The sequence below is a fragment of the Penicillium chrysogenum genome, assembly GCF_028827035.1.
Source record: "Penicillium chrysogenum strain IBT 35668 chromosome Unknown utg000002l_segment0_segment0, whole genome shotgun sequence".
Classification (NCBI taxonomy): domain Eukaryota; kingdom Fungi; phylum Ascomycota; class Eurotiomycetes; order Eurotiales; family Aspergillaceae; genus Penicillium; species Penicillium chrysogenum.
In genome coordinates, this window is record NW_026622750.1 from 1,532,049 (window position 1) to 1,558,774 (window position 26,726).

Genomic DNA, 26,726 nt, shown 5'->3' on the forward strand with positions numbered 1-26,726 from the left:
GGATTTGATCTGCAGAGCCCCGCCGGGTCTTGCTCAGTGTACAAAGGTCCATTCTCTCAAGCCCCACACAGAAATTCGGATGTTTCCGGCTACAATCCATGTCGTTCATATCTCTGTTCGCCAGCTCGCTGGGGATCAATGGCGGGTATGTATGACCCTGCTCTGGATTGGTCCGTACTTGTAAAGTGTCAACAAACTGCTTTGACATAATACCTGCATGGCTTATCCTCTAACCATAGATGTGCCTCATTGACACCTTGCGTTGAAGGCAACTACGACGAATTGGAGTAAGCTGTCCTCAAGGTTGAATACGGGGATTTACACGGGGCATAACACCGGAAGGTCATGTGACCACTGTGTACGAAGCATCTGGATGCACAGACCGTACAAAAGTGCATATATATGTGATACGTTCATGCCCGCACAGATTGAAATCGCGTTACCATCTTTAGTTTGGAGTTATGCATAACTCATTGAGTCAATGCATTGTACCGCCAAATTTCTGTCATAAACGGGAGATCTGCTGTCAGACAATGAGGGGGCTGATGCCACGTAATGCCGTTTTGGGCGCGGAGCACACGTGGACGTCTATAAATAATCTCCAGTACCTCCAAGGGCTGAACTGCTCCTGCGTCGGCCGATTCCCACTCTTCCCTACGCAATCTCACCATGCAAGGCCAAAAACGTCGTGTCAGAACGTGTCATTCTTGCTATACACGTAAACAGAAAGCGAGTGAATCAGACTCGATTGTGATGCAACGCTAATTTTGGGTTGTCTGTAGTGCGACCGCCAATATCCATGCAACCACTGTACCCGTCGTCGCCGACCCGAAGAGTGTGTCTACGGTCCTCCGCCAGTGAAAGTGCCCTCCTGTCCGCCAGTCCCTGCAGATCAGTCGGAGACCCAACCTCGACCGGTAGAGAGTGCACGGCCCACGCGAGAAACACCCGTGGATGACTCCGAGGCTCACTGGTCCAGAGAGCATTCTGCCCTCGCTCGATCATTTGGTTATTTTGAGGATAGCAACTCCAATACAATGGCTTTGCTCCGACGGGTGAGTCTTTTAATATTGCTCCCTTTATGGTATTATTTAGACTTACTCAGCCTCACAGCTGGAATTGCCTGATCAATCTGATACAGAGCTGAAGAATGCCTGGCCCTCTACTTGGGAAACCATTCACCATGAGCTCGATCTCATGCCTGAGCGCCAAATCATCGACTTTCTTGTGCAATATTTCGTCTATGAATTGAATTGGTAAGCATATCTATAGTTTTGCTTGGCAAGATTGCTTGGCTCTATTGTTTTGCTTGGCTCTCTTGTTCTAACCTCTATCGTCGGCTCAGGATGAAGCAAGTCATTCACGTCCCCAGCTTCTTGGCAAATTATCAGCTGTGGTGGGCAAAGGATAAGATAGTGGAGATTGCCGACGTCGAGTTTGCGGCTCTAATTGCTCGCATTTGTTCTTATGCGACACAATTTCTGCCTTCACCGTCTCATACCGTTGATCAAATTCGGGGTCGGTCACTAGCCGACATTCGTGACACCTGCAGTAATATTGGAAACAAGCTTGCAACAGCGTGTGAGACTCTTGACTGGAAAGGCACTTTGGTCCGTGTTCAACACATCATTTTTGCTGCATTAAAAGTCTCCTGTGAAGGGAGGACTAGCCAATTTTGGGAGGGCATAGGTTCTGCATGTCGAGCTGCTCAAAAGGCTGGCATCCACACTGATACTACTGGCTTGGAATCTCAGCTTGCCAAAGATAGTGCCCAGGAGTTAGAACGAGATGTTCAGCGGAGGACGTTTTGCAGCCTTTATGTTTTGGACAGGTACGCTCGGTATCATTCTGATGCTAAAACCTCACTGACGAATGTGGATGGCAGTCATTTGTCCAGACAACTAGATCGGATCCCCTTCTTATCCAATCACTTGATTGAGGAAACACTACCCCGGCTGCGCTTGATCCCAGATATTGGCAATATACCGACAGAAACTGCTACCAGAGCGCCCGACATCTTCACCGAACGTCTCATGCAAGTTCAACTTGGCCTGTTTTGGCGAGGCCTTGGGTTACAGCGTACCTGCGAGTTTGACCCGACCGAGAGTGAGCGGATATATGAGAAGTTCAACTCCGAGTATCTCAACAACTTACATCCGGCCTTCGCTATAGCGCACCCAGACACGACTTTAGACAAGGCTCTTCCAAAGCTACCCATGCAAAGACAACTTCTATATATCGCGATCTTCGACTCAATTTGTTGGAACTTCCGACCTCTCCTGCTGCTCAAACCAGACCAAGTCGCAAGCTTAGCTCCCTACAAGAAAGTTCTTCTCCGGTCGCAGAAACGGAGGCTTGGTATGGCTGCACTGAAAGTGCTCGAAGCTGTGGCAGCCCTTCATACAATGTTTGGGGGGCTCCTATACGCGCTTTTCTGCGATTATCTTTAACTCTTTTGAGCCTGCAATTCTTCTGCTTAATCTTTGTTCCCATGCAGATTTCCCATTTGATCAAGACGATAATAGCACAAGCCTTGTGGGAACCAAGGTTAGAATGACATACCGAATAGCAATGCAGGCGGTGGAGCAGGCCATTCATCGTCTTCAAATGTTAGCCGACCTAAGTGACATGGCTGCATCTGGAGCCCGCGTGGCTACTCTGCTTTTTGCCAGAAGTGTGCAGCCCAAACAGTCATCTAGTCCACCCGCTCTCACATTGTCTGTTTCTGGCTCTTTAGGGCCATCCCAGTTCCCAACTCCGATAGAAAGGTATGGTGAACAAGAAAACTGGCCATCTTTGGAAGCAGGGGATCCTTATTCAATGCCCGATAATTTTCCCTCAATGGCGCAAGACTCTTTTCCAAGCCCCCAGCTTTCCTCCTTAAAATTCCCCGTGGTCTGGGGGAAGCATTCTTCTAGCGTTGTCTTCAACAAGCCATAAGGATTTGCTGTTGGTTATAAACTTTTGACGTTAGATAGCTTTACTTTTGATAAATAAATAGCACTCATAAACATGAAAGAGAAAAGCCCAACTCGACGACAGTAAACACGATGTGTATTATTTCCATTGCCTTGACATCAAGGTGTCGTTATACACCGCGTGGAAATGATTAGCCAACATCTACGCAAATGCCAACTGTCTGAATATTCAAGCATGGTATGGTATATACGGCTACGGCCACCCCAAAAAAAAGGCGAAATAGAAACCACCTACCAACCAGTTTCTCACATTTGCTGATGATACACACACGAGAATTACAGAAAAAGCGCCATGGTGTCTCCGCTAGTGCTGACATTGAGATGCAAGGCCGTCACGCACTATACCCCCAATGCTACCTCATATGCTACTAGTGTGTGTCATGATAGCCGAGGCCATATCACTGTCCGGGGGGCATTTCTTACCAACACTATCCCACATTTCGTCGGCCGAAATATATCGGATGAAAGACCACGGATGCGATCCAGTCACATAATCATGGACCAACCACAGCGTCGACCCCTCGGAAGATCTCTCTCTGGCCCCCATCTTCAGCGCGTCCCAGTTATGAGCCAGTCCGACGAGCTGTATTAATATCACACTAGGAATCATGATTTGACTACTAGTTAATAGGGTATATATTTTAGACTAGATTTCCATAAACTTCTTGAATTCGCTCGTTATCATACACCAATCTGATCCTTTAGGACGAATCAAAAACAGAAAATTAAACCACACTTGAGAATGTCGAGGCTTGAGATAGCTCTTTCTTCCACACCTGAACATATTCTCAAACACCTCTTGCTCGGAACTGTACTTCTCACATCTCTTTACGCACTCTATCGAAGGCTCCTCCCCAAGCCGCTTCCGGGTATTCCCTTCAACCAGAAGTCCGCCCAGTCAATTTGGGGTGATGTCTTGGAACTCCGAGACGATCCTTCAGGGTTGGCAAAATGGTGCAGCAAGCAACTCGAGAATCACGGCTCGCCAATATGTCAGGCGCTGATGGGTCCCCTGTCGAAGCCGGTGGTGCTGGTCGCGGACGTTGGGAATGCCCGAGAGATGCTGATGGGACGAAGTGACTTTGACCGATCGGCATATATCATTGATCGGTTCCCGCTCTTTGGGGAGTTTCATCTCAACATGAAAACTGGAGACAACTGGAGGCAGTCTAGGAACTGGTTGAAGGACCTCCTTGCTCCACAATATCTTCACAATGTTGCCGGTCCCGCTATTCATTCCTCGGTCCTTAAACTCATCGAGTTATGGCAACATAAGTTCCACGTGGGTGACGGTAGAGTTTTCAGTATGGTGTCAGATCTGAAGACTCTCGCTTTGGATGTTATTGTAGCCTTTCATTTTGGTTCCGACTTCCAAGACTCGGCTCTCGATAGACAAATTGATCACGTTGGGAAGCTCGATGGATCGAAATTGCCCTCTGGGGAGTACAACGAGGTCGAATTTTCTAAAGCTCCATTGCACGAGTTTCAGCAGGGTCTTACAGATGTGGGTGATAAAATGGCGGCTATTTACACTACAAAATGGCCGCCACTGCTCGTAGCTTGGTGGGTGCGTTACGTTTCTCCTTACTACAGACCTTTCTTTGAGGCGAAGAATCGATTTATTCGCAAGCACATCAACCTTGCTGTGCGGCGCTGTCGAAGCGATGAAGATCCTTCCACGGGGATTGATTATATGGTACATCGAGAAGAAAAGGCAGCCCGAAAAGCACGTCGTGAGCCGGTGTTTGATAAGCAGATAATGGTTGACGAGGTATGAAAGTCTCCTTGGTTTCTTGCTTGACTCTTTCTATCTTATCTTCCTTTGTCTTTCTGTCATTTAAGCATTCATTATACTGACAGTCAAAGGCATACGGCAACCTCATCGCAGGACAACATACCACGAGTGCAGCCCTCGTATGGATCTTGAAGTTGTTAGCCGATTATCCCAGCGTCCAGGAGAAGCTCCGCGAGGAGCTGCAGGGAATCTTTGACAGTGCGATGCAAGAGAATCGGCTACCTACAGCAGCTGAAATTATAAAATCGAAGCTTCCGTACTTGGATGCTGTGCTGGAGGAAACTCTTAGACTACGCGCAGCGATGCTAGTCCCACGCGACGCAGCAAAAGATACAGAGTTGCTTGGTCATCGCATTCCGAAGGGTACAGTTGTTCTACTTGTTTGCCAAGGACCGGACTACAAGCCGTCACCTCCGTCGAAATACTGGAGTGATGTCAAAGCGTCAAGAATGTATCCTGGCAAGGGCAACCCTGACCTGGAGATATTTGATCCAGAGCGATGGCTTGTGCGAAATGAGAAGGGGGATTTTGAGTTTGATGGGTCAAGCTATCCACAGTTGGCGTTCGGGTTGGGGATTCGGTCTTGTTGGGGACGTAGACTTGCCATGGTTGAGATGAGGATTATGACTACCTTGATGATACTCAAATTTGAGTTGAAGGATGTCCCGAAAGGGTTGCGTGGGCATGAGGCGAGCTATGATATTTCCTATCGGGCGAAGAAAGGATTCCTTCATCTGAAGAGTCGTGGGGAATTCCCTTGAATGGAATATCATACCCGTCGTCAGATACTATCTATGTTAGCTACCAACATTAGCTAGTGTTGTGGGTATCGACGCATAGCCAACTTCTGTAGGATGAGACTACAAATGGATTTGATAGGACAAGTTACAAACTAAGAACACGCAATACCGATATTCTGGATAGAGGGGTAAATACGGAGTACATATCAAAAATAGTAGATCATTGAGGATTAAGGAGAATTATGCATAAGGCTCGCGGCATGAGTGGTAGCGCAATAGAAGAGAAACAAAATACACCAAATGAGAGATGCTCAGTAACTCTAGTAATAGGGAGCAGAATTTCTTTAGGCCTGACCCATGCAACGGAAATGCGGGTATCAAGAATAAGGTAGCTAGTTTAACAGGTAGAAAGTGGATTTCCTTCTCATGACACACGAAGACGTTTTGCGTCTCCTGTCTCAGCTCGACATAGTCGTCGTCTTGCTGCCCCGGTCGCTGCAGAGTCGATTCGATTATCAACGCCCGCCTAAGCTCTTCATTCCAAACGCATTGTCTCGACTAAGATCTTCATGTATTACCCTTATTTCGGGGGCTTTAGTTTCCTTATTCGATTTGTGAATCTAACGCTGTACTCCCCTCCCCCTAGGCATCACGGCCGTATTAAGTGATCTGAAGGTGTAGACGTAAACATCAACTAACGCGTGGTCTATGGGTCTAGGGGCGGTCATAAGCAGACAGTAGTTAAGCTAGATAGGGGCTTTTTTCTGCCTTTCCCCGGCCCGACGCGATAACCACGCCAGGTATTGCTAGAAGTTGATCTAAGAACCTGACGGCGCTTTAACAATTTCCTATCCTCTAAGTCAATGATAATTAACTAGCCACTAAGGTGATCCTATAATATATTGCGCCACTCACTATCGTTATAGACGACTCCGTGGGACCGGAGCACGGTTAGAGCTTTCTTACGCTCCTAATTGAAGAAACTAGAATTCTCGTTATTAATTATATGCTAAAGTCGCGTTCCTAACCAGCCTAAGACCATTATCTCAGCCATTAATTCACTATAGTACTAATACGCGACCTATAGCTAAAAGGATCTAAGATAGATAGGGATCTAATTTCCTTATAAGCTCCTAAGGTAACGATAATTGTTCGCCTCCGCTTAAAGGCGATACTACTTCTCCACTATAGTAGCTTTAATGACTATAGTGTATCTATATGATAGAAGGGTAGCTTTAACGAGGTAACCTATCCTACTATAGACATGGAGTCATTCAAACCTATAGTTTCGGTTTCGGGTAAGTTAATCAATCTCCGTCACCGTGTCCTCGAAGACTTTATCTTCCACTATGCTAGGAAGTTGGGAGGGCGCTTGTTGTCACTAATAAAAATAGGCCAGAATGTTAGATCAATGCTATTTAGGCCAATTTTAATATATTGTTCCCATATCTCCTAGTTGGCTTCTCCTTTGAGGGTAGGAACGAAGTCAGAGAACTTGGTGGTCGACGAGGTTATAATTGGAGTCTCTATCTTGATGTAACCGGATTAATTGACGGAGGAAGGAAAGAAGGGTGGAGACAAGCTGGTCTCCGGGTGGATATAGGATCCGAAAGTGGATATAGGGTCCGGGGTAGACGCGGGGTCTAGGGTAGACATAGGGTCTGGGAATGGATGTAGGATCCGATGTAATGAGATGCTAGTTCTTAATACAGATGAAGAAGATGCTAGTAAATGATAAAACTAGCAAGGAAGGGAGCAAAGAGATGCAAAATTGATGTAAGATCTCTATGCAAAGAGTGGATGGATGAGAGTTGTTAAGAAGAAAACTCTGCAAGGTTGAAGAGAGTGAAAACTCTGTCGAGGCAGCAAACAAAGGAAGGTGCTACCCAGATGAGATGATAACAACCGGCAGAAATCTCTGTAAGAGACACCGCCCACCTCACCGATGGAATTGAAGCTATTCACGCTGCCGAAAAAGGCAATTCTCCTGCTCCGTAGAGATGACAAGGAGATTACGTGTTGTAAGCTTCAAATCCTTTTTGATGTAGGAGGGGTGCAAGACTACCTCCGGTGTAATGAATTACACGCTTGTGCAGTGAGATACACGCTGCGTCTGTCGAAGACGCGCAGGCCGAGGATATTGATCAATTGTTAGATTGGACCAATAGCGAGTCCCCGGGCTCATAACCTGATAAGATCTACTGGATGACAGAGATCATGAAAAGCTGGACAATATATTGATATTGTACGGAGAGCTATGTAATGATACAGAGGAAAGGAAGTAGATCAGACTACATGCATGGGGAGACGTGACGTGACATAGGGAGATCTCATCACTCTTTTCTTATGAAGAACTGGCAGGTCACATATTTTACTAGTTTCCGTTAATACTAACCTCGGTAAGTAGTATAAGGCGAGGATAGAGATATACGAGCTAGGATTATATTAACTAGCTAGGTACCCGGTATACTAGCCTTTAAAAAATAATCGAGGGCTAGATTCGTAATATACACTAACGGATCACGCTTATATAACTCGATAGTATACCTATACGTAATCTAAAGAATAACTACACTAGCCTCTCTATAAAAAAATATAAAGGAACATTGAAGTCAACATGACACGCAGCTGATTTGACAAAGCTCGACGGATGGATATCCATGGATGACAAGAGACGCCTTCAGGAAGGGTGATCCAAACGAAGCATTGACCCGAATTACCAATAAACTGCTCGTCCGCACACCACTATGTCACCGCACCCTACAAAACTTCTGACGACGATATCTCTTTCGTGGAGAGCAAATCCCTTTTCCTCTTGCGGTAGGTACCACTATCTATTATGAATACCCTCTACCCATCTTTACATCGGTATTGACTGACAAGTCACTCGTTGATTCTCTTTGCATTTGGGGCTCTTGGGGCTCAGGGTCTCAGTCATGTCCGTAGCACCTTTGCATGATAGAAATTGTAGTATATTCTGAAAATAGCTATGCGCCTTGTAATATCAAGAGATTGCTGTTGCACTCGATGCATAATTTACACATTTATCCGACCCATCTAGGAGAATTTCGGACGAAGAAGCCGAAGAGGGACTTTCTCCCCCGTTAACATTGGCACCTCCCCACATTTCGCCAAGAGGGGCAATCAATTCCTCCCCAATCACGGGGAATATTACTCTTTGCTGTTGCCTGTGCACATCTCCAAACCCTCCTGACAGCAATTCAAGTCATACAATCAAACGAGGTGGGGGTATCAGTGTCTACCTCCCTTATCTGGCTTCTGGTTGGATGTTTCTCTATTGATGCTCACACTATGTTGTGTTTACCCCTCCATGAGGATAACCGAGGTGCGAAGGATACAAAATGGCACCGTCCTACCTATCCCAACCAGACAACTTTCTTCTAAATTGCCATAACATCTGAACTGTTGCTCCCCACATCCAACATGGTCGGCGTCCAAGTAGACAATCTCGCCGTGAACGACGGCCCCTTAACATCGGAGAATGCCACCCTCCTCCGCCCCTCAGACCCAACCCTCCCGCTCGAAGAGCTTCGCAAAAGATACGACGAGGACGGCTACCTCTTACTGAAAGGAGTCCTGCCCCGTGAGGACGTCCTCGCCGCCCGCGATGCATACTTCTCCTCCCTGGAATCAACAGGAGTCCTGAAGCCCGGCACGACACCGGTAGAAGGTGTCTTCGACCCCGCCAAGGACCATCTAGACTACCCTGGTATTGGAGCAGGCCACATTGGCGGGAACGGCAAGCCCGGTGGTGAGCGAGCAGCGGCCTTTGTCGATCTTGCTCTCGACGCACACTACCAGGACTGGTACGCGAACAAGTTCTGTAACCACCCAGCGCTGTATGATTTTATTGCGCGCTTCTCCGATTGGGGGAAGAATACCTTGAGCATGCGTCGCACGCTTCTCAGGAACAACCTCCCCAAATCGAAGCCCATTGGCGTGCACTATGATCAGATCTTCTTGCGGTATGGAGATCCGACGAGTATCACTGCTTGGGTTCCCATGGGAGATATCAAGCTCAACGGGGGTGGATTGATCTACTTGGAAAATGGTTTGTTTTGGCCCCTGTCTTTGGTTAAAGTTTCTTGGAGAAAGTTTGCATACTCATTGGATTTGCGCAATAGGTGACAAAGTCGGAATTGAAATGGAAGAGGCCTTCTTTACCAAAGCGAAGCAGGCTGGACTGACGGATGAAGAGGCCAAGTCGGCTTTCAATTCGAATATGATGTCCACGGGCCTGCTCTCGGAGTTCCCGACTGACTTCGCTCGCGAGCATGGTCAACGATGGATGGTGTCGGCGTATGAGGCAGGTGATGTGGTGTTGCATAAGCCTCATATGGTGAGCTGCCTTTTCTTTACTTGCCTAGTTATACTAACGCTTTGTTCAAGATCCACGCTTCTACTGTCAACAACGACCCGGACAATGTCATCCGTCTTGCGACAGATCTACGGTTCTGCGACTCATCCAAGCCTTATGATAAGGTAAGTTTGATTGAATATATATTGCAAGCCTGTGCAGACGTGGAAACTAGCTTACCATTTATTTACTTTGCAGAGATGGATGAACCATTATACCTTTAACGACGGTGTCTAGGGTGTTATTGGAATGGAGCGAGGATTAAGCCCGGGGCCAAGAGTATTTTATAATTAACGGTTTCTTCTACAAATTGGACATTGAAGAAATCTATGATGCCTCCAATCGAAACGTACTTTTTATTTTTGATACTTATTCTGGAAGACCGTAAAAGAAGGGCAAGTTTATTTGGCAGAAGTTGCATAGTGGAGCATGCAGGCATGAAACAGTATCACTCTACCATTCCAGTCACTTCATATTATAGTCCCAGCGAGCCCTTTCTTCTTGGCGAAATCATCATGATCTAACAAGGGCGCAGTTGACAATTTGCAGGACAATCGGTCCCTGGAATGTGTTCTGTCATAACTGGGGATCGGCATATGCCCCTAGATCCACGAAGGAACCCTTTCCCCAATGAATAATAGTTTTGCTACAGTACCAAAATAAGTTTATAAGACGAACAGTTTCTTCTGGCCATCTTAGCTGAAGAAACAAAGTTTGAAATGATCTACAAGAAAGAAAGAGGATGACACACCAGGGATATAAACATCGGCATTCAAGTTACCATAAACCCTCATTCCGAACGGTAAGAGACTGGCATTTCGGTAATTTCGGTAGTCTTCAAAATAGGGTCGAAGATCGGCCCCCCAGGTGTTAAATCCTATAATAGTTGTGACACTTGAGACTTGCCTGTTCCCTGGAAGTATCCCATTTTCAAGCACCACTTCATCACAACATACGCTTGAATCCACACAGCATGTCACACGTTACTTCAAGAGCCTCATGGCTCTCACTCTTGCTGGTGTCACTGCTGGTAGTGTCTACTGTCAACGCGCTTCCAATCTACCAGACAGACCAACAGATAGAAGGACAAGTCGGTAAACTTGAAACTCGATCACCAGTTAGTCACTCAGAAGCGGCGCTCTATAATTGGAAGAGAACACTGTTAACAGAGACACAGAGGCTTATTCCAGACACTGCCGAATACGTCCATGACATCCTGCAAGGGCTGGGCCTGACAAAGCCAAGCCCAAGCTCAACCGCAACATCTAGTGCCACACCCACTTCCACACCCACTTCCACGCCCACTGCCAGCATCAAGGACGAGCAAGACGTGGAATATATGAAGCCAACACATACCACGCACATCATCTACTCCAGCTCCACCAGTTACACACCGACTCATGGCAGCAATGGGGCGGGATACACCCATACCGTGAAACAGGAGCACAGCAACAACAGGCCAGTGGAGAATATCCAGATTGGACAAGGTTGGAATGGGGGTAAGAAAATTACTGCGGAGAACTTCCCTGCGGTCTTTGATGCTGTATATAAGGAGCTGGAACATCGATTGAGCGATGCGATTAACAGTTCTGATGAGATTGGATTGGAGAACTTCCTATGAGGGTGTGAAGCGCTACGAAGAAGGAAAAAGGAAACGATGGATCATGAGGAAAATGTGAACTTGAAAGACTACTGTTTTTGATTCTATACTATGTACGAGTTACTTCTGTGTTGGATGTTATATTTGTTTGTAGTGATTTCCTATAACTGCGGTTACTATATAGTCCTAGTCCCTAGGCAGTTATACTAAGTTATACTGAAAAAGTATCTTGTAGGAATCGACTTTCGGCTATCCCTCTCTAAGAATACACAAGCAAATCCAACATACCCATCCATCGGATGCTTTCAGCGCTCATTCCTGTATAATTCCTTGTATTGCAGACAATTTGCGGACCAGGATTTATGGCAGTGGCAGCTTGAAAGACATCAATCGCTACTCTACACCCCCTGTAGTCTCCCGGATGGAGCTTGAACGCTTATCTCCCTTAACTCCGTGGTCGTTCTCCGGTCACAACTCCGGACCTCAGCAGTACAACTCCGCAGGCTAGCCCCGGACGTGAAATCCGGAGTCGTAGTCATTAGTATGAGGGCTTATCTAGACGTACGAAGTGACCGCAGGAAGCTCGTGGTAACAACCTGGGAGTATCCTTAACTGCGACAAGCCGACGGCGGGGCACGATCTTCCAAAGTTGAAAACCATAAAAGGCCCATCGGAGCCCACCAACTTCGACATTCTACCAACTATTTCTATCTCATCTCCCTGAAGTCCACACAATCATCTTTGATATTCAACAATGCCTTCTCTAATTGGAAAGGAAATCGGCCCCATTGGCTATGGCACGATGAGTGCGACTCCCCCAAACGCCGCAATTCGCGAATATTGTGCTAACAAAATCAGGAATGACCTGGAACGCGCAGCCTCCCTCAGAGGAGGTGTGCTTTGAGACACTGAACACTACCCTGGAACTCGGTGCCAACTTCTGGAACGGGGGCGAGCTATATGGCACTCCGGAGTACAACTCTCTGCATCTCCTCAACAAGTACTTCACCAAGTACCCCGAGAACGCAGACAAAGTCGTTCTTAGTGTCAAAGGTGGCTTGAAGAAGGGCGAGCTTACCCCGGATGGCTCGGAAGAGAACATCCGTCGTAGCGTGGACGAATGTCTGCGTCTGCTCGATGGCAAGAAGAAACTTGATATTTTCGAATGTGCGCGACAAGACCCTGCTTTCCCCGTTGAGCAGACCATCAAGGTACTCGCAGAGTATGTCAAGGAGGGCAAGATTGGAGGAATTGGATTGAGCGAGGTTGATGCCGAGACAATCCGCCGAGCGTATGTGCCCTCTGTGTTTGATTTTATGGTCTTCCACCCCCTATGGGTAAACTCAACTCTAACTGCTTCTCTAGACACAAGGTACATCCAATTGCTGCTGTCGAGATTGAAATGTCCTTGTGGTCTACCGATATCCTCCACAATGACATTGCCAAAACCTGTGCGGAGCTGCAGATCCCTGTTATCGCTTACTCGCCACTTGGTCGAGGTGTCTTGACCGGAGCTGTGACCTCGCTGGCCGATATCCCCGCTGGTGATATCCGGCACCATTTGTCCCGTTTCCAGGAAGAGAACTTCAAACACAACATGAAGCTCATCAATGAGGTCAATGACCTTGCTACTCGTAAGGGTGTTGCCTCTGCTCAGATTGCACTGGCATGGATCCTTACCCAGAGTAAGAAGCCTGGCATGCCTACTATTATTCCCATTCCTGGCGGTACTACGAAGGACAAGGTGGTCCAGAACATGGGCGGTGCACAGGCGCTCACGGATTCCGAGATGGCTGAGATCGAGGCTATTTTGGAGGAACACACGGTTTCTGGGGCTCGGTACTAGGAATTCCCTGCAAGATATACATTTATTAGACTTGAATCATAGCAAATGAGAGATGTTTGTCATGCGAATGGGTTGTTGCATAGGTCAGATCAAGTGTAGAAGAGTCAACATACAACCTCACATGTGATAGGTGGTTGTCAGGATTGCAAATTCATAATGATCATCACGTAGTATGTAGGGGTTTGAAGATATTCGGTGTTGCTCATTGTATATGGCAGTGTAGTGTGTACAGAGGGCAAATGTGAGCTTACCATTGGGTTAGTGTGGTCAACTAATTGAGAGGTCTGTGCATTCGTGAATGAATCGATAAGGACCTAGGAAATGGTAAATAGCATGATAGCCTTTAAGACAACCATGGTCACTCTGTACATGTTAGAGCAATGAAGGAAGAAATAGGAAGAGAGCGGTGCTCAGTTGTGAAGAGCTCGCGGTTCATCACGTGACAAGGCTCGACTCCACGGCTGAACACGTGATGTGATACGATAGTCTCCCTCGCGCGATATCTAGCGCGACATCTACAGTGTAGCTAATAGACAGGTGAAAGTTATTTGTTGCCATCTCCCTTTCTCTGCACAAGCTATACCATTTACAATGGCTTCAAGGGACTCTCCCGGTTCCCCCTTATCCTCGGTTGGATCTCTCGAGACTTCAGATCATGAATCCATGAAACATGAGAGCCGCGCGCATTCGCCCTCGATGCCCAACATGCCACCCTCCAAGCGTCGTCGCACTGGCGTGGCATCCTGGGACCGACAGACTCCTCTCTCCTCTGCTCAAGACGAAATACACCCACCTCCCTCCCCGACTGCCTCGATCTCCTCCGATAGCTCCGGCGATATCCCAAACTCCCCCGGCATCCTTTCACTCCTTGGCACCAATCAAGAAGAGGACTATAGTGGCCAGAGTACTGACCAGGTCACTATTTGCCGATGGGATGGATGCACCGCTGGCGACCTCGGAAACATGGATGGGTTGGTGCAGCACCTCCACAACGAGCACATCGGGAGCCGACAGAAACGGTACTCGTGCGAGTGGTCCGATTGCACCCGCAAAGGTCAAACGCATGCTAGTGCTTATGCCCTCCGCGCGCATATGAGAAGTCACACCCGCGAGAAGCCATTCTACTGCACTCTACCCGGTACGTTGTCTCAGACCCAGACTCGAGCCCTCCAAACGGGGGCGGATGATGTTGACAGATCTCGAGTACTAACAATGAATTATAGAATGTGACCGCAATTTCACCCGTTCCGATGCGCTAACCAAGCACATGCGCTCTGTTCACGAGACCGACACCATGCGTCCAAATGACTCCATCTCAAAAGTCCACGGCACCGCGGGCAGCACTACCGGCACCCCAGCCTCGAAGCTGCAACGCATCCGCTTGAAGCTGACCCAGCCCAGGGAGCCAGGAACTGACGCTGAGCCACACACCGAAGCAATCACCATTGTGCCAACCCCCGTCACAACCGACGCACACGATCCTGACGAGACCACGATGCCAGAGTTTGGACCCGAGCTCGACTTCGATGAATCCGAGCTCGCCCTACCACCACGCGACCTCTACCGTCTTCTTCGTCGACAGATCGCGTGGGCTGGCAAGGAGGCTGCACAGCTGCAAGCTGAGTGGGAGGAACTCCGCCCGCGGCGCGAGCGCGCATGGCGCGAGAAGGAGGCTATCTTTGACGACCTCATTCATGCAGAGATCGGACTGTTCAGCGCAATGGTTGGCTCGGTACCACCTGCACACTTGACGACCAGCCTTGAAAAGTTGCAGCAGCAGCAACAGCAGTTCCAAGATCAACAGGACCAGTTGACCAAGTCGGCAGAGGCACCGACTATCGAGGGCAGCACTTAGCTGGCTTGTCTTTTTCACTTCTCTATTCTCTCTCCTTCCCTACTTTCCCCCTCTTCTCCTCAACCTTCTCTCCCCTGAGGCCATGCTCGGTTAGCTTGGCCTCAGTATTGCGCCACTTTGCAGTTACCGTTTCATTTGTTGTTCTCTCATATCCCGGCGTGCATGGCGTTGGTGAATGCGTTTTTTTATTATTTGTATTTTCAACCCCAGACACAACAGTAGTGTCAACGGAATGTACGAATAGCCTTTCTGTTTTCTTCTTTTTCTTCGGTATGTCGCTCAATGACAGCTCACCACTATGGGTGATCACAGTTATATTGTCAATAATCATGATTCGCTTCTCACCGCGGCATTATAATGCAAGGCTAGATAGAGGAGTCCATCCCACATCCTTATTTCTAGTCTCCGATATCACCTGCCAATTATGAACTAACTACCAGGGCCCTATACAGGTATGACCTGTTCAGAGCTCTTATTAGCTCATGTAGATGAGTGTGGATTGATAGACCTGGATCCTTTTGTTCGAGTCACCCATCTACCTGGAGTCTATGTGATGGTCTACAGACACTTGTAGTCTTAAATGACAATTCATACTGAGGCCCAAGTGCTTTGCTAGTCTTACGTTGGTTCTAACCAGAAATCAAGTCAAAGAAATTCAAATAACATGATCCGCACTGGATGATCCCAGGAAGATAAAGAAAATCAGTCGACGCCATAGCAGCCACTCCATAAGATACATGTGCAGAGAAAAGAAAACAAACTGCCCTTGATTACGGGTGCCTCCATAGGAAGAATCCTAGTATGCTCACAGCATACAAGAAAAGCAAACTAAAGCAAAGGGGATATGGTATGAACGGCTCAATCCAGGCAAAACAAGACCATGGAGAGCCAGTCCAAAACTCCCCCACTGGAAAACATCTGAAAAGAAGAGAACCCCAAAACGCGCCATGCAGTGATCATTCAAGATTGTGGATCATGCTCATTTCGAAGATTCTCTTTCTGTGCTTTTGGAGCTCACGCAAGAATTCGGACGCCATTCGCAATGCCATTCAACAAGTTGCATCCATATGTACCTTCAACGAACAAAGAGCAAAAGAGAGAGACGGAGGTCACCTTGATGAGGGCAGCTCAAGGAATTGTGCGAGATGTCTGAAGATGAATAACAACGACTCCAAAGAAACTCGAGTCCAATGCGAGAATACCGGAATAACATAGTCAAAGATTGGGATTGGGAATATTGTGGAGAGTAGACGGAGAAGAGATCGCAAAAGCATACGCCGAGTGTCTATCATCAAAAAAAAAAAAAAAGAGAAAAAGAGGAGGAAAAGGATAGGTAGATATCCGATATCAGAAACGCTGGACATGCATATCATCAAACCGTGCTAAAGTTGAGCTGAAACAAAGAACACCTGTACCCAGTGTGCTGGCGGGGTACGATCGCTCAAGCTGAGCTGCCATTAGAGGCCTTGGAAGCTTTGCTGGCTTCCATGACCTTATTGAACATCTGCTGCAGCTTAGCACCACTGGCATCTTTGTTTGGCCAGTAGTTGAGTGAAACGTAATCCCTGGAAGTCAAGTCAGAACATGAAAAGATGAATGTGAGTGTGTAAAGCGGACGTACCAGAGTCGGACCTCCAAGGAGGGCATCGATTGCGAGCCCTCCAGATTATTGCGAATGAATTCTCCAATCTTCACAAGAGTAAGCCGGAGTTTCTGGGCCCGCTCGTTTTTGCTTGGGTAATTTTTGGCAGTGATCATTGACACTTGCTTCAAATTGGCAACGATAGGCTTGAAGAACATGAAGGCCATGTCTTCTTTATTAGAACTGCCGTTCTCATGACCTTTGCGGCGACGAAGTTCATCGTTAGAGGCATCGGATAGACGATGACGTGGACGATCATCAAGACTAGACCGTGAACGAGAGTCATGGCTGGGAGTATTATGACGGTCCACATCCCGGGGGCGGGGCCGTGATCGATCAGACTCACGATGGCCCTTGCGGGGATTCTCAGGCCTGCGAGAGCTCGAGGGCGCTGGAGAGGCGGAGACACTGCCACTACCCGAAACCCGTGAGCCACGCTTGTTGTTGCGATGGTGATTGTCAACTGCCCTTCTTGCTGTAGCGTTGTTATTGTACTTGTTTCTCAGAACAGACATCAGGTATTCAGCTCGTCGGACAAGGTGGACAGCACCCGGTGATTTCGTTGCCTTCTCCTCGGTCTGTAGGCGTTGCGTCTTGCGCTCCACTCGGTGTTCCTCGAGGAAGAATTTGTCGCCGAGGCCAAGCTCAGTGTCGTCACGAATCTGAGTCCATGCACCAAACCCATGGCGTGCGATACCCACAAGAAGCATCCCGTCTTCGCGCGCACCCCACTGGCAGCTATAGTCCGCTAATTTGGTAGCCTCAGGAAGCCGGAATGTCTTGAAATCAGTCAATGCTTTAATGATGCTTCGGATAAGGCGCATATCGGGTGGACGCTCAACGATAGTCCATGCATTAAGTCGCTTGACACCGTGATGATCGAACAAGACGGCCTTCTGCTCTTTCTTGGTGGGGTTCCTACCCGATTGTTTCATGGCCTCTAATTGATCCAGACTCTCTTGGACAAGCGCGTTTGCCTTGTCGGTAATTTCATGAAGAGCATCACGAACGGTGCCTCGATCGCGATTTTGTAGCCTGGCATCCTCGAGGATGAGGTCTTCGGAGTCATCCATATCGCCGTAGCGCAGGAAAGCTCGAGAAAGCGCACGGTATTCTTTTTCTCCCAGGGGGCGCTTAGGATCCAAGGAGGCACTCTCTTCCTCTCCATCATCGATATTGACTTGAGCTCGTGCGAGTCGTTTCGCCTTGCGCTCCTCTCGTGAATCTGTAGTGTCCGTGGGAGCATGGCGCTTGCGGGGTCGATTTTGCTCAACGACCTCAGCTAGATAACGGTCATCATCTTTGCGCTTTTCCTCGGCCTTGATCACTTCGAGCTGTTCCTTTGGAATGATGTCGTCCCAGGTGAGATCGTCAACTTTGATGTCGACAAAGTCGAACGCTTTCAAAAATTCCTCGCCACCGTCGGCTTGGATTTGCTCAGCCTCTTCGGTTTGGTGTAATTCAGCGTTTGCAAGGACGGAATCGATATCAAGCTGCTCCAGTTTCTTCTGGTTGTCGGTCTGTTCGAACATCTTCTGACCGCGGCGCTTGAGGATCCGAGAGATATCGTCTGTGGAGTTAGGCTCGGCAACCACGCGGGCCATCTTATTTTGCATCTCCGAGGCTTCTTTGTCTGTGACACCACGCTGGATGGTGATGAACTCGAGCAAGAGCTTGTTGCGAGCTCTTTCGATGACTTCTTCTTCAATCGTATCCTTTGAGACAAGGCGGTAAACACTGACAGGTCTTGTTTGACCGATTCGATGAGCACGCGCCATAGCCTGCAAATCCGCCTGGGGGTTCCAATCCGAATCAAACAGAACGACAGTGTCCGCAGTCATAAGGTTGATACCGAGACCACCTGCACGGGTTGAAAGAAGGAATGCAAAGTCGGTGCTACCAGGAGCATTGTAATGCTCAATTGCCAAGCGACGGGCGGCAGACGGGATAGTTCCATCAAGTCGTTGATACTTGTAACCACGGTACTCCATATACTCACTCAGGATGTTAAGCATGCCAACCATCTGACAGAAGATCAAAACTCGATGGCCATCAACGCTCAACTTGCGGAGGAGTTGATCGAGAAGCATCATCTTTCCACTGCTGGTGATCATGGCTCGAAGGATGTCTTCTCGACGAGCACTGCCTTCCAGAATCTTTGCTTCTGCATTGGGGAACATAAACGGGTGGTTGCTGGCCTTTTTCAATTCCATCATGATGTTCAGGAGAGACTGCTTCATACCCTTGTTCCCATCGTTCAGTGCAGCGTAGTTTTTCGTTAAGATGTTCTTGTAGTATTCCAATTGGACATCGGAAAGCTCGACTCGAATGATCTTCTCAGTTTTCGGAGGAAGATCCGACTCAACCTTGGACTTGGTACGCCGCAACATGTAGGGCTGGATAGCAGTAGTCAATTCCGCAAGTTTTTGAGATGCTACCTCAGAATTCAAGTCCATGTCGACGTCGACTTCAACAAGGCCCGGGTTGAGGAAATCCATTAGTGCTGAAAGCTCGGCAAGGTTGTTTTGGATTGGGGTACCAGTAATCAAGAGGCGTGCCTGGCATTTCCATTCGAACAACTTGATATACAGTTGTGAATCGCGATTCTTGAGACGGTGGGCCTCATCCACTGCCATAAATTGCCACTTGAATTGGCCGAGGAACGGTGAATCATTCATTGCATACTCGTAGGTTGTCAAGAGAACGTGGAACTTTGGACGTTTGGGATTCCCATCGACCATCAATTCATAATCGCGCAAAACGGAGCGTGCCTTTTCACTACCATTGTAAACAACGTAGTTCAGGTCCGGTGTCCAGTGGTCAAAGGTATCAGCCCATGCTGGCATTGTAGATAGAGGGACGATGACGATAAATGGCCCTTGCTGTCGCCTGACATGGCGCATCCAGTTGATGAAGGAGACAGTTTGTACTGTCTTTCCGAGACCCATCTCATCAGCCAAAACCACATTGCGACCCCTGACCCAATTGAAAGCCAAGAAGTTTAGACCCTTGACTTGGAAGTCCTTGAGTTCTCCATTCTGCAAGAAACTAGGAGTTCCATGAATGGGCTCGAAGGATTTACGCGTGGCAACATTCATCTCGTTCTTGTCGGAGATGGGTTGTCGAGCGGTGCGGTCCAGGAATCGGTCAATCTCACGTTGAGCGATCTCACTAACCAGGTCCTCTGGTTCCCAAGTACAGGAATCGTAGAAGAGACGCTTCCATTTTACAAGGTATTCCGTGGTACCATCCTCGCCATCACGTACACCAATGACTCGTTCAACCTTTTTGTAATCCTCTATGGCCTCGACGTCTCGCTCGCGATCGAGGTTCCATTTTTCGCGATCTTCAGGAGGGGCGTCGACACTGTATTGCAACCGAATATCCTCATTGAGCACTTTCCGAACATAATTATCCACGCGTCGCGTGCTGCGGAAATTGGCTATCGATTCATTGCTTTCCCACGTAGCATGATAGTGTGATTTGTCCTGCCACTTGATACAAAACTCAAAGTCGTTGCGGCCGAGATCATTGGCTTTTGGGTCGATGCCCTCCTTGAGGCGGTGATTCAGGACGACGTCGACAGCGGGGCGAGTGTCCTCTACATAACTCTCCACCCAGTAGTTCGGCGCAAGATCTTCAGGGTCATCTTCAAACATGGCTTCGTCTTCCTCATCATCCTCGTTGTAATTTGACACCTTCTTGGCGGTTCGTGTTGAGAAGCGGACCTCGTTCAATGAGGGCTCATAACTAGCAGTTTGTTGGAGACGTCGCCTTCTCGCCTTGCTAGCACGAGCACTCTTTCCGCCATACTCATCACTGTCGGACTCAGATAGGGAAGACACAGTAGCGGATCGCGAGGCTTTAGATGGTTGTTGGGAAGGATCTTTGCGACGACGTTTAGTACGTGGTGCAACATCATCTGAGTCTGAGTCAGATGAGTCGGCGACAGGGCGCGTTGTGCGAGCACGACCACTTCGTCGAAGCCCGTAAAGATCGGGATTTTGTCTGATCAGGTCGGTTTCGCTAACCGGTGACGATTTGCGCTTCGCACCGCGGACGGGATGAGGGGATGAAGAGTTTTCACGGCTGTATGTATTGGCGTCGTAATCGCTGTTGTCGTCCGCTGCGTCCTCATCTTCCGCATCTGAATCGGCGGACGCGCCGTCATATGACTCGTCCGCAACATCGGGTTCGGGGGAGGACTCGGAGACGGGGTGAGACTCCACGGGCTCGGACGGACTACGCTCACGTTGCGTTACCACATCGCCATCCGTGTGGGTATCGTCAGCGACCGGCGAAATAGGGTAGCCATTAGACATGGTCGACGTAGAAGGAGGTTCCTGAGCAGATGGGATCACCATGCCAGAGGCTATTACCGAGGGGCAGTCAGCATTGAAGCTCGATTCGGGCTAGGAGAGGCATGAAAGAGACAGGGACGGGTGGAACAATGGCACGCGACTCAAATTGCAGTCAAATTGAGCCTAAAATCTAGCACAATGGGACAGGATATTGACTTTGATGAAAGAGTATGTTTTTTGATAGCGGGTGGGATGGACGCGGCCAGACTGTAAGCCAAAGCAATGGACAGATTGGTACACACAACCAGACTTGGAGAAAGCAGTGGCACGCCGCTTGATCAACGACAGTTGAAAACTGACCCGATCGGAGCAGAATAGAGGGATTCAAGGATTCGTGCAGTGGGTCGACAAGCGCGGAGAAGTACCGCGGCGAATGCTTCGGTCGGCACGTCTGTGCTTTGAGGAAAAGATTAAATCACTTACACTCCATAGCGTGGTGACCCCGAAAGCGGGGGATCTGTCGATCAATGTGGAAAAGTAAATGGTGGGGGGAGGCGTGAAGCTGGAATCTTGGGGGAGGAGGAGACGAGAGACTTGGAAGAACTAAGAGTTGGGGACTGACTGGAGGGTTTGCTTCGGTTTGGTTTGCAGGGAAAGTAGACACCCGATCTATTAGGCACCAACTACCTTAACCCTATTGGGACTAGCGTATTCGCTTGGCACCGGACAGAACGTATCATCACGTGGCTTGCGGATTTCGGATAAACCACCAGTCCGAGCCCAGGCCAACAGCCAATCACCGCCTTGATAAATAAGTGACGCAGATGTGGCCTAAGGCATCACAGCCCACAGAAAGCGAAGTGCATTCAATTCTATCGCCCCTCGTTCGTTGATAGCAGTGATTCTTCCTGTCTTATTTCTAGTCAAGTCTGCGCAGAGATACTTGGTGCTTTTGCTGAGCCCAGTTCATTTACCTGCGACAGCGCTTATTCCGCCAATCTCAACCCTCCGTCCCTCCTCCACTTGGTGCTGATTCTTTTTTTCAACCCGCTTCATACACACGGTTTCCTTTGAACCACATCCACCCACCATGTCTGACAAGCTTACTCGGTATGTTTCTGGAGCCTTTGAGGCGTCATATCATCAGCTAACGATACATTTCTCTCTATAGTATTGCGATCATCAACAGTGACAAGGTTCGTCGCGAAATACCCCCACTAATAAGATTTTCTCTCCGGTTCATGAATGCCTGGCTCACACCACATCTTTCCAACTTTACAGTGCAAACCGAAGGTACGCGATTCGTCATGATATTCGGTGGTCTGCACGGAGGCTAATTAATTGCAGAAATGTCGTCAAGAATGCAAGAAGTCTTGTCCCGTGGTCCGCACAGGCAAGCTTTGCATTGAAGTCGATCCCTCTTCTAAGATCGCCTTCATTTCCGAACGTCTGTGCATTGGTTGTGGTATCTGCCCCAAGAAGTGCCCCTTCGGAGCCATTCACATTATCAACTTGCCCACCAACCTCGAGACCCAAGTCACCCACCGCTACTCAGCCAACAGTTTCAAGCTTCACCGACTTCCCATGCCCCGTCCCGGTCAGGTTCTCGGTCTGGTTGGAACAAACGGTATTGGAAAGAGTACCGCGTTGAAGATTCTCAGTGGCAAGCTGAAGCCTAACCTCGGTCGTTACGACAACCCTCCCGACTGGGAGGAAATCCTGAAGTACTTCCGTGGTTCCGATTTGCAGAGTAAGCACCATAGCCCGAGTGTCACGGCCTCTGTCCGACATTGCTAACTGTGATAGACTACTTCACCAAGATTCTGGAAGACGATCTGAAAGCGGTTGTGAAGCCTCAATATGTCGATCAGATTCCCCGTGCTGTGAAGGGACCTGTTCAGCAGGTGCAGCAGCTCATCTCCGCGCGCGCTGCGCTGGGTAACGAGCAGGAGATTATGGATGTCCTTGGTGTGTTCCCGTACTCCAATATCCTGGGATTCATTTGCTAACCTTCTCCCAGAGCTGAACCAAGTTGCGCAGCGTGATATCGGCCACCTTTCCGGTGGTGAGCTTCAGCGTTTTGCTATTGGTCTGGTTTGTGTGCAGAAGGCCGACGTGTATGTTCTTCTTTCAGTATATTCACGCCGTTGAGTCCTCTCCGTTACTAATACTGATATAGGTACATGTTCGACGAGCCTTCCTCATATCTCGATGTTAAGCAGCGTCTGGCTGCTGCCCGTACAATCCGCAGCCTCCTCCGCCCTGATGACTATGTCATTGTTGTCGAGCACGATTTGTCCGTCCTCGATTACTTGTCCGACTTCATTTGCGTGCTGTATGGTCGTCCTGCTGTTTACGGTGTCGTCACTCTGCCTTCCTCCGTCCGTGAGGGTATCAACATCTTCTTGGACGGCCACATTCCTACCGAGAACCTGCGATTCCGTGAGGAATCTCTGACCTTCCGTCTTGCCGAGGCGGGTGAGGAGTTCGTTGCGGACAAGGATCGTGCCTTCGCTTATCCCACGATGGAGAAGACTTTGGGTGACTTCCACCTGAAGGTTGAGGCCGGAAAGTTCACCGACTCCGAGATCGTCGTCATGATGGGCGAGAACGGAACTGGAAAGACCACTTTCTGTAAGATGCTTGCTGGTGCATTGAAGCCTGATGGTCTTATCTCCGTCCCCAAGATGAACATCAGCATGAAGCCCCAGAAGATTACACCCAAGTTCACCGGTACCGTGCGTCAACTCTTCTTCAAGCGTATCAAGACCGCTTTCCTGTCTCCTCAGTTCCAGACCGATGTCTACAAGCCCCTGAAGATGGATGACTTCATCGACCAGGAGGTTCAGAACCTGTCCGGTGGTGAATTGCAGCGTGTCGCTATTGTCTTGGCTCTGGGTATGCCCGCTGATATCTACTTGATTGACGAGCCCAGTGCCTACCTCGACTCCGAGCAGCGTATTGTCGCTGCTCGTGTCATCAAGCGTTTCATTATGCACACCAAGAAGACCGCTTTCATCGTCGAGCACGATTTCATCATGGCCACCTACCTGGCTGATCGTGTCATCGTCTTCGACGGCCAGCCATCCGTGAGTGCTCGCGCTCAGACGCCAGAGTCTCTGGTCGGTGGTTGCAACAGGTTCTTGAAGAGCTTGGATGTCACTTTCCGTCGTGACCCCACCAGTTACCGCCCCCGTATCAACAAGTACAACAGTCAAATGGACCAGGAGCAGAAGCTGGCAGGCAACTTCGTAAGTTTTCTACCTTATCCATGGATGCTACGAATTCCATTTATAAATCCGGTGCTAACTATATTCAACAGTACTTCTTGGAAGAAGAGAACTGAAAAGGGCGTCCACAACGAGCATCGTCGCCGCCGTCACAAACGTGATGGCCGCGATAATGAGCAGCCGCGCAACAGGCACCGCGGCGATTGGAAGATCATGTGGTTAATGGGGTTCCTAGGCGTATACAGTGCCTCGGGGGTTCAGGGAGAGGGATTCCGTCACCGCGCCGGGTCCTCTTCCGGTGCCGATGACGGTCTCTCGGACGACGATGGAGATGACGACGATGATGATGACTTAAATGGCAACAGTGACCCCGACTAGAAGGTAGTGTGACCTGCTTCACACCCTGCTATTCTTGGTCTAGTACGCTCCTTTACTTCTGCGACCTGTTGCCATTCGTCAGTCTATCAGCAAATGTCTACATCGTTATTCGCCTTGCAACCTGCCTTGATTTGCTCCGGGTTTATATATCATATCCAGAGTCATCGGCCCCCGGTTTGGGAACACATGTCTGCAGATCTTCCACTAACGCCGGTTAAATTTTTAATGGTGGATTAGGTTCGGCATGGTTTATTGTTCCAACGGAGTTCTTATGTTTGCATTAGGTTGGAGGGTTTGGGTTCCAAAAAAAGCTCTTCCATGAATTTTATGATTTGTTTAAAGATGTCGCGTCGGAATGGATTGGTGATGAGAATGATTCCAGACTTGGGGATGGCATGGAAGAGGCGATTGCTGAAAAGCTGCCAGGTACATTACATTACCTCTACGTCGTGTAGATAGTTTCAACCCATTGTTGTACAGATGTTTTTTGAACTTCCTATTTGCTCTTTTATGTTCATCCTAGGTCCAATCTTCTACAGCAGGTTTCATCCAGCCCATATCCTCGGAGCTCTCACTGGCCTCGCTCTCATCATCATCACCCTCGGAGTCCGCATCACTCTTAGGAGATGCCGCCTTAGCAGGAAGTCTAGCAAGATCGACGACGGGAAACGCTACAGGAGGCGTACACCTTTGTCCCAGCGGACCTGTGAACCGCTGAGGCGTCTTGGACCAATCCGAGTTACACTCCTTTTGAAGCTGAGGACAGCGCCCGTACCAATAATGGACGCTATCCTCGGTCTAGTGATCCTTCTTTTTCATCCCACCGCGCAAAGTCTTGCGTCGTACTCGACTTGCGCGAACATCACAGAGCCATCGAACCGCGTCAAATGAATGGTTCGAGTCATGCATCTTGTAAATCATCGGCCTCTCCAGTAGGGCCTGGTATATGTTCGCGTCATACACAGGAGGGTATACGTCGAAGGGGTGTAGATGGTTTGGATCGAAGGTCGTCGGGTTTAGCGAACTACTATAATAGACTATTAGGATACATACAGTGATTAGGGTTATCTCTAGGCTTATTAGACCTTTAGGCCACGTTAGATATCATTCGATTAAGATAACGTTGATATTTACGCCCGTTTGCTGTTTCAGTGAATTGTCCTGTCTAACCCAGCGCGACTCTTTCGAAGCGACAGCCGAATTGCGATTGACCTTAGGACATGGCATGATGTGTGAATGTGACTCCAGAGAGTTGTAGGTCATATAGTTTTGTGGGGGTGGGGTGTAAACGGCGTGAGAACAGGCGAATCAGCGTCCATATCGTCCATGTCCATGAAGAGCTTGGCAGTGGAAAAGCAGCCAAGTTTTTGCTGGCGATGCCGCATATGGTAGGAATCCAGACCCTTCCTTATTCTGATCAAATCACGTCGCATTGGTATTGCTACCGTACAGGGTGGCGTGGAACATTCGAGCTCGGCTGGGTGAGGTGGACTAAAACGCCACCCGCTCACCATTGTCCTTCGACTCGAGGAAGTTCTAATGTTACCTATAAATTCACCCACACCCTCCGCGTGCTGTGGATACTAACATCACATACGTACTGCTCTCGAAAGAAGTTATTTTGGATAAATCACTCGAACGATTTTTATTGGGCGTCATATATCGTAACAGAGGTACAACACCAATGAGCATATGCCAGCTTGAACTTCTTCATATGTGTCGCGCTAAACTGGCAAAAGAAGCCTCTAGTCGTAATCCGCATCTCAGTGTCATAGTTGGTCATGCAAACTTACTGGCGGCACTGATATCGGGCTTATTCACCATGTCCCATGAGCTAAGAAAGAGGTAGGTCCACACACTTCGTTAATGCTTGGAGCAGCTCCTGAGGGGTTACGAATTACCCAGGGACACCACGGAAGAAGCTCTCTCGGATAAGATCGCGGGGTCTGACAAGCGCGTGGACGTGCATCCAGAGGTTATCAC

At 48.7% G+C, this 26,726-nt stretch overlaps 9 protein-coding genes across 9 annotated transcripts; 7 read left to right on the top strand and 2 right to left on the bottom strand.

Annotated features, from left to right (window-relative positions):
* Positions 1-555: 555 nt before the first annotated feature.
* On the top strand, positions 556-2,940 carry N7489_004140 (fungal specific transcription factor domain-containing protein; the record flags this gene model as incomplete). Its single annotated transcript, XM_056709892.1, is given in 6 exon segments — positions 556-586; positions 606-733; positions 783-1,055; positions 1,114-1,256; positions 1,346-2,327; positions 2,377-2,940. 6 exon segments carry the CDS (start codon positions 556-558, stop codon positions 2,938-2,940), a joined length of 2,121 nt encoding a protein of 706 aa, XP_056568313.1.
* A 780-nt stretch (positions 2,941-3,720) lies between these two features.
* Positions 3,721-5,534, top strand: N7489_004141 (uncharacterized protein; the record flags this gene model as incomplete). The annotated part of the gene is made up of 2 exons (XM_056709893.1): positions 3,721-4,749; positions 4,845-5,534. 2 exons carry the CDS (start codon positions 3,721-3,723, stop codon positions 5,532-5,534), a joined length of 1,719 nt encoding a protein of 572 aa, XP_056568314.1.
* Positions 5,535-8,957: 3,423 nt separating this feature from the next.
* On the top strand, positions 8,958-10,128 carry N7489_004142 (uncharacterized protein; the record flags this gene model as incomplete). Its single annotated transcript, XM_056709894.1, has 4 exons — positions 8,958-9,585; positions 9,659-9,873; positions 9,924-10,016; positions 10,090-10,128. 4 exons carry the CDS (start codon positions 8,958-8,960, stop codon positions 10,126-10,128), a joined length of 975 nt encoding a protein of 324 aa, XP_056568315.1.
* A 736-nt stretch (positions 10,129-10,864) lies between these two features.
* N7489_004143 (uncharacterized protein) lies at positions 10,865-11,512 on the top strand (the record flags this gene model as incomplete). Its single annotated transcript, XM_056709895.1, has 1 exon — positions 10,865-11,512. The coding sequence occupies one exon, from the start codon at positions 10,865-10,867 to the stop codon at positions 11,510-11,512; it is 648 nt and encodes a 215-aa protein (XP_056568316.1).
* A 733-nt stretch (positions 11,513-12,245) lies between these two features.
* N7489_004144 (aldo/keto reductase family protein) lies at positions 12,246-13,337 on the top strand (the record flags this gene model as incomplete). The annotated part of the gene is made up of 3 exons (XM_056709896.1): positions 12,246-12,297; positions 12,350-12,782; positions 12,857-13,337. The coding sequence occupies 3 exons, from the start codon at positions 12,246-12,248 to the stop codon at positions 13,335-13,337; spliced, it is 966 nt and encodes a 321-aa protein (XP_056568317.1).
* Positions 13,338-13,928: 591 nt separating this feature from the next.
* On the top strand, positions 13,929-15,192 carry N7489_004145 (C2H2-type zinc finger protein; the record flags this gene model as incomplete). The annotated part of the gene is made up of 2 exons (XM_056709897.1): positions 13,929-14,475; positions 14,561-15,192. The coding sequence occupies 2 exons, from the start codon at positions 13,929-13,931 to the stop codon at positions 15,190-15,192; spliced, it is 1,179 nt and encodes a 392-aa protein (XP_056568318.1).
* Positions 15,193-16,633: 1,441 nt separating this feature from the next.
* N7489_004146 (chromatin-remodeling ATPase CHD1) lies at positions 16,634-21,198 on the bottom strand (the record flags this gene model as incomplete). Its single annotated transcript, XM_056709898.1, has 2 exons — positions 16,634-16,757; positions 16,814-21,198. 2 exons carry the CDS (start codon positions 21,196-21,198, stop codon positions 16,634-16,636), a joined length of 4,509 nt encoding a protein of 1,502 aa, XP_056568319.1.
* A 1,027-nt stretch (positions 21,199-22,225) lies between these two features.
* Positions 22,226-24,481, top strand: N7489_004147 (ATP-binding cassette domain-containing protein; the record flags this gene model as incomplete). The annotated part of the gene is made up of 8 exons (XM_056709899.1): positions 22,226-22,245; positions 22,307-22,331; positions 22,417-22,428; positions 22,483-22,885; positions 22,942-23,103; positions 23,156-23,252; positions 23,315-24,386; positions 24,458-24,481. The coding sequence occupies 8 exons, from the start codon at positions 22,226-22,228 to the stop codon at positions 24,479-24,481; spliced, it is 1,815 nt and encodes a 604-aa protein (XP_056568320.1).
* A 781-nt stretch (positions 24,482-25,262) lies between these two features.
* Positions 25,263-25,652, bottom strand: N7489_004148 (uncharacterized protein; the record flags this gene model as incomplete). The annotated part of the gene is made up of 2 exons (XM_056709900.1): positions 25,263-25,541; positions 25,590-25,652. The coding sequence occupies 2 exons, from the start codon at positions 25,650-25,652 to the stop codon at positions 25,263-25,265; spliced, it is 342 nt and encodes a 113-aa protein (XP_056568321.1).
* Between the last annotated feature and the right edge of the window lie 1,074 nt (positions 25,653-26,726).